Source organism: Mytilus edulis, chromosome 8, assembly GCF_963676685.1.
Source record: "Mytilus edulis chromosome 8, xbMytEdul2.2, whole genome shotgun sequence".
Lineage (NCBI taxonomy): Eukaryota > Metazoa > Mollusca > Bivalvia > Mytilida > Mytilidae > Mytilus > Mytilus edulis.
In genome coordinates, this window is record NC_092351.1 from 62,407,393 (window position 1) to 62,417,213 (window position 9,821).

Consider the following 9,821-nt stretch of genomic DNA (forward strand, 5'->3'; position numbering starts at 1 on the left):
GAGTAATTTCGGACTACTGCAGCACACACGATCATATATAAGTGCTATGTGATGGCATACAAATAGGTCAATGTGTCACTGTCAATCCTACTTGTTTGGTTCTTCGATTTAAATTGACGTCGTATTACTGCAGCACATACGATCATCTATAAGTTCTATAAGATTGTATTATAATAATAGGTCAATGTTACACCAAATTTCTATTGTTAACCGTATCTCTTTCGATTTTTAATCCCTTTTAAAGCCAAGGCCCTAATAAAATGCACAATTTTTGTGTGATTGTATCCCTACAGTCAAAGACAATGGAAATGAAGATTCGTGAATTACAAAATAAGAGGCAGAAGCAACCAATCAAACAAAAAACAATAGAAAGACAAACAACAAAATTCAAGACACTATGTAGAAACTTAAAGACTGAGCAGCAAATTGACATTATACCAAAAGACCTAATTTTAAGGGATTATTCATTGAGAATGATCTGTTTATTATCAAAGTAGCCTGAGATTTGGGCTAAATATTTGTAATGCATACTACATAGCTGCAATGAATCAGTATGTTTGAATTGGGTACCATTTACAATTACAGTAGGTCTTTCGGACTGCTTTTAAAAAAAATTCTGAATGATGCATTTAAAACATTCATTTGCGACTAAAATAATTGGAAAGAATTGAATGCAAATCGTGAAACTCGGGAAAAAGTTGGTAGTAATTTACATTCATTGTTTTTTGTGTATATTTAAATTTCGGTCTGCATGATAATTTGATGACACAACGTTTGACACAATTCAAAGTGGAAAAGAAGTAGGTGCAATAAATCAGTTATCACTGAAGAAGACAACAATAAAATAAAAAGTTACTTGGGTGTTTTCGGAAATGTTCTTTTTATCTACACACTTTAATATGTGTTTACAACTCTTTCAATGGAAATTTACAAGGTAACAGTCCGTATGAAGTCGTCTAATCTATGTAATCAATATGTAATCACTTGTATGAAATTGAACTTAATTGTACTGCTCAAATTATTTGGCGTCATGAATTTGACAATAAAAAATTTGTATGTTATTGTATTGTATCCTTACTCGTAACAATTTTCTGACTCCGAGCCGGCTAGTCTTACTCTTGTTCCAACATGCCGCGATTATAACGGTAAATTAGCGAATTCAATCTTTGAGATGCAAACATGCTGCCACAAAACAACCAATGTAGTTAATAAGCAATAGACATTCCAAACGAATTAGAGGCAGAAGAAACCAATCAAACAAAAAACGACAGAATCAAAATCAAAATTCAATTATCCTTTCAAAGTTTGTTTCTGCATTGCAATCAAACATTTATAATCACGCAGAATGTGGCTCCCTCAAACTTCTTTCATATAAATATGGAATAATAAGGAAATAAACATGTTCCTAAAGGAGAATGTTTCGTTAGTATATATTTTGTACAGATTTTAAACCATAGAAAACTGTTGATTATTTTACATTGTTTGCAATCAAATAATTAAAAAATACCATTGTTTTATTTAAAAGAGGAGGACATTGTCATAATCGATTTTGAATTTTTGGGAACATCATACTTGATTTCGTCTTCCATTTTAACAACAAGTTCTTTTTTGGCCAATTCGCAATTTTCTTTTTGCTGCTCTTCATTTTTGCATTGCTTATTTGTCGAAAGTTCTATGTAAGGCTTCTCTTCATATATGTTTTCATTATTTTTAACACTTTTGCTTGAAATACTGTAATTAGAAACTAACGAATGATATGGATGTAGATATCCGTCACTGTCTGTTCCGCAGACCTCTGAATCATTATTCGAACTTTTACAACTAACGTAATCGTGTTGAATTACTGGTTTTTCTCGTTCAAGTTTTGATTCGTCGATCACTTCATATCCGTATCCACTGGTCCCTTGAGAATCGGAAACAGTTTCCTGAATATCAGGAAGTGGAACAGCAGGATTAGAAGCAATTATTTTCTTCTTTTTTGAAGATAAATGTCGCTTCCAACAGACGCATATAAGACACAGACAAAGTCCTATAAGCACAACTAAGGCTCCTGCTACAGCCATAAACATATAGATAAGTACTGTCTGGTTAATGAAGCCTGTGAATTGGAATAAACAGTTTTAAAATTTGAACATGTATTTTGATGCCATTTTTTTTCAAATTAATTTTCAGCGTATTTTAAACAAGATATGCATTTTTGTATTTATTAAAAAGATTCTTTCTACGAAAGATGTACTTGAAGATTTGCGATTTGGTATATTCAATGAGTAGTACTAAGTTAATCAGATGTGTGTTCTAAAAAATTTGAAAGTTAAACATTACCTACACAATCTTTTCATTTTTGTAGTAATATCAAATCTTTTTATTTTCTACGCTTTACACTAGTTTTCCTATGAATATTTGAAAAAATATACCTTGGCGGCTCATAATCCAGAGATTGTTCTACACAAAAGGAGTTCTAAAGACTTGTGCCAATAAGATTTTTTAATGGAAGTTTTATTGAGATGAATTTAAAAATTCAAGATTAGCCTCATATAGTCCAGTACTCTCACGAGAATATTTTTAGGCACACAAATATGACGTTCGTTAAACTGAACTATTTTTTTATTAACTATTTTTTTATAAGCGAACATCACTCACAGTGATAAAATACAATCATATCAAATCAAATCAAGCCTTTTGACATATTGAATTATGCAAACTATTGTATAAAATAAAGGCGACAGTAGTACACCGCTATTAAAAAGTGATAAATCGATTGAGAGACTACAAATCCGGGTTACAAACTCAAACCGAAGGAAACACATCAACTACATGAGAAAAAAACAGCGGAACATTTGACACACCAAAGTGCAACAAAAACAAACGCCAACATACATAGACATGGGATATTTGATAACAACTGCCTACACATTATATAATAGTTCACTAGCACAACTCGAGTCTTACCATTATTCTCTTTTACAATTGTCGACTTTGGTGATGTCCATATACCACTTTGCTGGTCATTGTTTGGTCTTGTTGATCTAACATCAGTTGTCGGATGGAATAATGTTGTTTGAAAAATATTCGAATCTTGAAAAATAGAAGAATTTGTATTTTTAATGTTTTCCGAAAAAAAGCAGATGTAAACATTACAAGTGCAATCTCGTGCATGACTTATCAAATCATGCATGTTAATACCTTCTTTTTTTTTTATTATATTGTAAACGTCAAATTCAGTATTATCAAATGGAACAAAGTTTGGCTGTAGGTAAAACATTTTAGAACGTTTTATTTAATTATTCGGGTCACAATGTTTTGATATTTAACAGCTTTTGTGAATAAGACGTTACAAATAGCTTAATGTCCTACACTGATTTCATCAATGGAAAAGACATCAAGAAAGTAAAGATGATAAATATACCAATTACACATAGCTGAGGTGATACAACTGATTATTACATAGAAAACACTGTCATCCGAGCGGATACAACTATACTATCACACACAATTTATGTGAAAATATTGAACATATGAGTTAATATATGTTAATTTTGACGTTCTTTCACCTTTATGTTAAAAGTTTTTCTTGTTCAGAACATTTTGTTTTCGCTACGAATGCGGAAAGTCCAGATAAATATGTTTTTGTATTCTTAAATTGAAACTTAGTACATTAGAATAAAAACATTCCAGATGCTGATTTCAAAACAATTCATCGATTGCAATCTTATTCCTTAAAGACTTTTTTTTTATCATACATTGATTGTAAGTTTAAACTTATGTGTGATTGATAAGTTCTGGTAACAAAGGTAAAAAAACAAGAATGTGTTCCAATACAAGGATACTATAAGCCTGATTTCTTGATTTACTCACCACTCCTGGTTCTTTTCATTATTGTGAAACTTTTCTCAGTCGAAAGCTTATCTGAATAATGTGTAGGAACACATCCACGCACGTTGTCACACCTGTAAGAGTAAAAGACACAAATGATTTTTAAAACAATTACTGATGTTGAGTAATTTTACAAAATAATCGAGGAGAAATATCATAAGTTCTGATGTCAATTTGACAGGTTAAGTTTTATACTATATATATGATACAGGTTGTCGTATTCTTCATTTGCTCTCTCATTTTTACGAATATAATTTATTACATCTTTGTAGCATTGAATGATATCCAAACGGTTATCTGAGTGTTACCCATTATCTCATAAAAAATCAGATATGTGAGAGTGGATGCTTACGGTCGATTTCCTTTCGGATTCAAACAATGATTTAAATGGTGCTGTTATGAGATCTAAAACTTTATCAATTCAAACCTTTTATTTTCAATAAACTTAAACCCGTCATTTCAGTTGCACCTGCAACTATTTATAAAATGTGTACCAAGAGGTTTCATATACAATCGTATAAAATCATGCTATAGATAAGATGTCTTAAATTTATAATTCATCTTTTTTATTTCGATTTTAGCCGTTCAACGTGCTTCGCATCTGTCAGCCAATTGTTGTTCAAAATGCAGGTTGATTATCATCTGAATTAAAATGTAAATGCAATATCATAGTTCACCTCTCACTCTGGTCACATTTGCAATTTTCTGCACATCTGATTCCAAAGGTGTCTTTGAGACATGGAGTACAGTCATTTCCTTCCTTTGATGTAAATCCAACACGGCAAGCTTGAAAAAAAATACAATTTCTTAATTTTCCAAGTAGATGTTACCTTACATGCATTACTAACTACATTCTACATTTAAATTTCTGAAAACTAGTTGTAATATTTTCACTTTTTTTTGAAGTATACATGTAACATCAATCTTAAGTCAAAACATTTGAATATACTCAGTATACCTGTACTAAAAATGTCATTTAAGATTAAAAAATGTTTTTCAGATCATGAATAACGAAACATAAATATGTGAGTTTACACATAGAGATATCATTATTTAACCTTAATGAATAACACAATCGATAGTTTCCATATCTCGACTAGCGGTTTAGTTAAAACATAGAACACCGATATTATTATATAAAAAATTAATAATTGGTAACTGATTATAAAAAAATAAATCTATCACATATAGAATAGACATCATTTGAAATTGACATTTGTTTTAAGCCACTAGAAAATATTTCGTAGTTAGATTGTCCAAAATTGTCTTCTTCAAATGACATTTGTATGTTATAGAACATATTTTCTTTTCTTTAAGGTTACATGAGATACACACAATGCTTTTAATGTGGGGTTTTGAGTGATCATATATGATTAAAGTATCTGCATGTGATTTGAAATCACATTTAAAACTTGACACTCTACTTTGCTGTTTGTTTGTTTTTTGGTTTAGTTTAACATAAAAAGATTGGGAACGGTATTAAACCTTGATATTGTTTAGCATGTTTTGTGAAGATAATCAATGACGTTGTAACAGATAAATAAATGACATTATTGTCAAACGTATATGTTTTCTTAAGAAAATAATGTCAATAGATAATCTATAGTTCCACAATTAATGAATGAATCAACTTGAAATAATTTTGTCTAATTTTTGCGACTGTGGATTTATTTATTTTCGTGGGTATCAATTTTTGTGGATTGTTGAAAACTTGCATTTTCGTGGATATTTGTTTTCGTGGTTTTGCCAGTCACTGTATACGGAGTCTATAGAAAATATGTTATTCGCTAAACATTTTAATTCGTGGTTCACCCACGAAACCGATGAAAATTGGTATCCAACGAATACTAATGAAATCACAATATACCAAAATTGCACTTACAAGATGTAGACCGAGTTTAATGAATTCTGATTTATAGGTGAGTATGTAGAGTTGAATTGTTTTAAGGAAGATTTGCTGGATGTGTTTTTGATTTTCGTCAATAGAGTTTCAAAATTTCCGAAACGGAAGATAGGATTCATTCATGTTTAATCCGTTTATTAGTGCGAACAGTACTAATTGTTTTCGGATGCAATTAAAACAAATTAATTTTAAACAATGGAAATTCATAAACGTGAACAATCCGGTGACATTGCCATCAAGGAACTATTTCTATTCATCGATTTACAATTTAAAAAAGTATTAATAAATTAAGAATGACACAGTTTCTCACTAGCGAACGTGTTTTTTATTTAATTTGTTTTTTTGCGAAAGTAATTTAATATTTTTCTTATATAAACATTATATAGGCCCGAAGAAACATCACAGTACTACTAATAATAATAATACTTTCATGTGTGAAGACTCCATATTCCTTACAGCATCCTTAAAATTGATATAAGTTTTTTCGATGGAAACCAAAAATTAAAAGCTGATGAGTATTTGTATTTGAATACGACTAAATAAAGGCAATAGTAGTATACCACTGTCATATATTCACTAGTCAATTAAGCAAAAATAAACTAAAACCGAGGATAATTACGTCAACTATAGGAGGAAAACAAAAACACTGAACTTCAACAACAGAAAACGCCAACATACATAGAAATTGACTGTAGATAAAAAACGTCTTTTTTCTGACTGGGTACAGGACATTTTAAGATAAAAAAAGTTGGGTTGAACTTAGTATAATGGTTGCCAAAAGTCCGATTAATATGACAATGTGAAAAGTTACGCTAAAATGACAACACATCTAATACATAACAAACAAACAAGAAATTCGGGCGTGAAAATAAAAGTTAAATCCATGGAAAGTTAACATTGCATGGAATCTGGAATCTTTGTAAATAGTTTAGGAATTTATCAAAGCAGAGTTTAACAATGGAGAAATGATTAAACTATTTACATCACCGTTATTTGTTTTTACGAAGTATCAAAATATATAATGTTAATAAAAGTGCATAATATTTTAACTATTATTGCTATTTCAGAAGAAAATTAATTTCTTTTATTAAACTTCATCCTTTCTTGAAGCACCGGTACCCTTATTCTGATTTTACTTGAAAGAGGAACGGTCAATGCAAAATAAAAAAGCCAGAACTTAAATATACTTCGATATGCGAAAAGACGAATGACAAAGGTTGACACTTAAAGAATTATAAATATCATCTGAGGTAAATAAAAAAAACAACAACCAACAAACCAAACATTGATGCTTCCTTCTATCTCTGATTAACAACGAGACAAACATCCACCACAGTGACGGTTTAAAAACATACGATAAAGTGAAGTCTTCAATTCTTAAACATGTCAGATCCGCTTCGAATTAACCACCGTTGGGTTTTAATCTTTGTATCATCATATAACATTTTTTTACACTGTAGTGTCACATGTAAAGCGCTTCAATTATTGTATTGATATATAATGCGCCTTAAATAAATTATTTGTATTGATAAAATTTATATTAACCGTTGCATTAATTGTAAACATATTAGTGCTATAGATACATTTTGTCTTTTATTTTTATTTTCTGTTAATATACTGGTATTGACAATTTTCCTTTGTCTTTGTGCTAATAGAAAAAGAGTTTTATGTAGATTTCAGTAATTTTGGAGATATAAATATTCTAGTTTGTAGTAAAATGATTGAATCAAAATGGTGAACATGCAACTACACACGATGGCCAATAATCCTGCCAAGAGAGTTGTCTGTCAATTGGTCACAAGAGTTGTATTCACAAGGTGATATTTCACATCTGATGCTTAATTTTTTTTTAAAAGGGATACATGATAGGACTACTGGTCCTTAATAACCATATTCAGTCATTAAATCATTATACTTCTTACAAAAAGGTGTATCCTGGATTTTGATATTCACAAATTATAGACAACAGATGACCACCTGAGGATCTTTATAGCTGAATGTACTCTTAAAGTTATATTCTTTGCTTGTATCATTGGCCCAATCTCAAATGTATTTTTGTTCATAGATTTTCCAGCCATCATTTGACACAATTATTCCTCATTTTCGTCTCCATTATATTGGAAAATATCCCATAAAATGGAGATGTAAAAGATATTGAGATACTGAAGATTAAGCATTGGGGAAATAAGTCAATGATTAGAGATTTATTTTACCATAATTGCAACACCATTTTGCAGGAAAAAAAACCATCATTATAAAAACCAGAGTACTATTAACAGTAATCAAATAATTATTAATAGTTGAAAAAGCTCAGTATTACACGTTTAGCATACAAATTTTGGTACTAAGTACTTCATGTTTCTCCTTAAGTTGTAGTAGTACTTTTTTGGAGTAAGGATTAAATGTTTTATCAAATGGAAAAAAAAGAAGATTTATGCCCTTCATATAATGACTAATATATAACTGTTTTCTTTTACCATGGCAATTTCCATCCTCGTGTCGTTCAAAATTGTCACAACAGAATTCTGCCATAAAGTAGATTAGTCCATTGTTAGAATCAGCTCTGCAAAACAGAGAGTATAAGTAATAAATTTATACAAAAGTGACGTTTTTCCTAAAAAAAATAACGGCATGACATGCACTATTATACCATTTTGCGTTATTTACTAAATTTTGAAAATTGTTTAGTTTTTCACGTTTTAATTAAGTGATGTTGGTGTGTTTCATTTTTATATTTTCACTCTATTTGACTCAGATGATATAAAACTATCGAATAAACTCATCATACATGTAGATACCAGGATTAAATTTCGTTTTTACGCCAGACGCGCGTTTCGTCTACAAAAAACTCATCAGTGTCGCTCGAATCCAAAAAAGTTAAAAAGGCCAAATAAAGTACAAACGTAACGCAGTTCTATCTTTTACCGACAATTGCTTTTATAATTAGTTCGTAAAGAATAAAGATAGCGAAACCTGAAAAAATTGGTGAATAGAATTTTACAAACAAATTGAGATATAATTTTAATATTTCAATACATAATATTGTAATTAGTTAAACGGAATACAATCATGTTCACCCAAAATATCAAAATGAATTTTAGTTTATTATTGGTATAAACGCTCTTTCCTACCATAAGAAAATTTACAACATTTATTGCACCATCTCATTAAATTATCATTACCTGGTTGCCCTGATGCAAACTCCCATTGAACTACAGCAATTTATAGATCCAGAGATTAACAATAATGAAAATGTGTAGATTAAACTCATCTTGTCACAGCTTTTAAAACAAATTGTAAAATAAGGATGTCATATGTATCACCAAATGAATATGAAAAAAGGCGGATACAACCATTTCAATTTCAATTTGATAGAAACGGAAACGGTAATTTTAATCATTGTTAAAATATAATGAAATTAAACCAATGATGTCACGTAATATTTATTTCGAGTCACGAAAAATGAAATTATATATGGAATAAGGAGACAGACAAAATATGATTGATAATGAGACAACTATCCAAAAGAGTCAAAATGTAGAAGATCAAGACAACAATGGATCACCGTGCTACCTCAAACAGACTCCTTCAGGTTTTAAAATAGGGAATTCATGATGAACATTATGAGGAAAGTCATTTATTGCACACTAAATATATAGTAGCTAGTAATTTTTATTTATTGTAGTCAGTTCATTTATGCTCTATTTATCGTCGTCAGTCTTAAATATTTCTTTTGATAATGATAGACAATTATTGATTACATCTACTTGAATTATTTATTACTATTTCAGATTTTTACATGTAAAACTCCTATTTGAAAAGGGCGGGGGAACCACTGATCAAATTGAAACCCATTAGGTGCCAAGTAGTTGTAAATATTTTACTTTGCCCAAATATATCGTATTAAGAATTTCTACTGTCTTTGGGACGCGTAGGTCTTTAATGTCAAAATATTAAGTGATCAGTAACTCTGCTTACTAACTAACGGAGTTTATTAACTAGATAAAATAATATGTGGCATTAAAAAACTTTCCATTCAAGTCAA

General features: G+C 30.0%; 1 protein-coding gene across 1 annotated transcript; it reads right to left on the minus strand.

Annotated features, from left to right (window-relative positions):
• Window positions 1-1,470: 1,470 nt before the first annotated feature.
• Window positions 1,471-9,047, minus strand: LOC139487075 (uncharacterized). The gene is made up of 6 exons (XM_071272080.1): window positions 8,959-9,047; window positions 8,254-8,339; window positions 4,551-4,659; window positions 3,856-3,947; window positions 2,950-3,075; window positions 1,471-2,098 (listed from the first exon to the last, which is right to left on the minus strand). The coding sequence occupies exons 1-6, from the start codon at window positions 9,045-9,047 to the stop codon at window positions 1,515-1,517; spliced, it is 1,086 nt and encodes a 361-aa protein (XP_071128181.1). The 3' UTR covers window positions 1,471-1,514.
• Window positions 9,048-9,821: the final 774 nt, after the last annotated feature.

Bases quoted from the DNA above. Each gene is read 5' to 3' on its own strand.
- LOC139487075 (XM_071272080.1), bottom strand. From the start codon at position 9,047: ATGAGTTTAATCTACACATTTTCATTATTGTTAATCTCTGGATCTATA. The intron at 3,076-3,855 runs GTGAGTAAATCA...CTATTTTTCAAG, and splicing joins AATGAAAAGAACCAGGAGTG to ATTCGAATATTTTTCAAACA. The intron at 2,099-2,949 runs GTAAGACTCGAG...TCCAATTCACAG, and splicing joins AATTGTAAAAGAGAATAATG to GCTTCATTAACCAGACAGTA.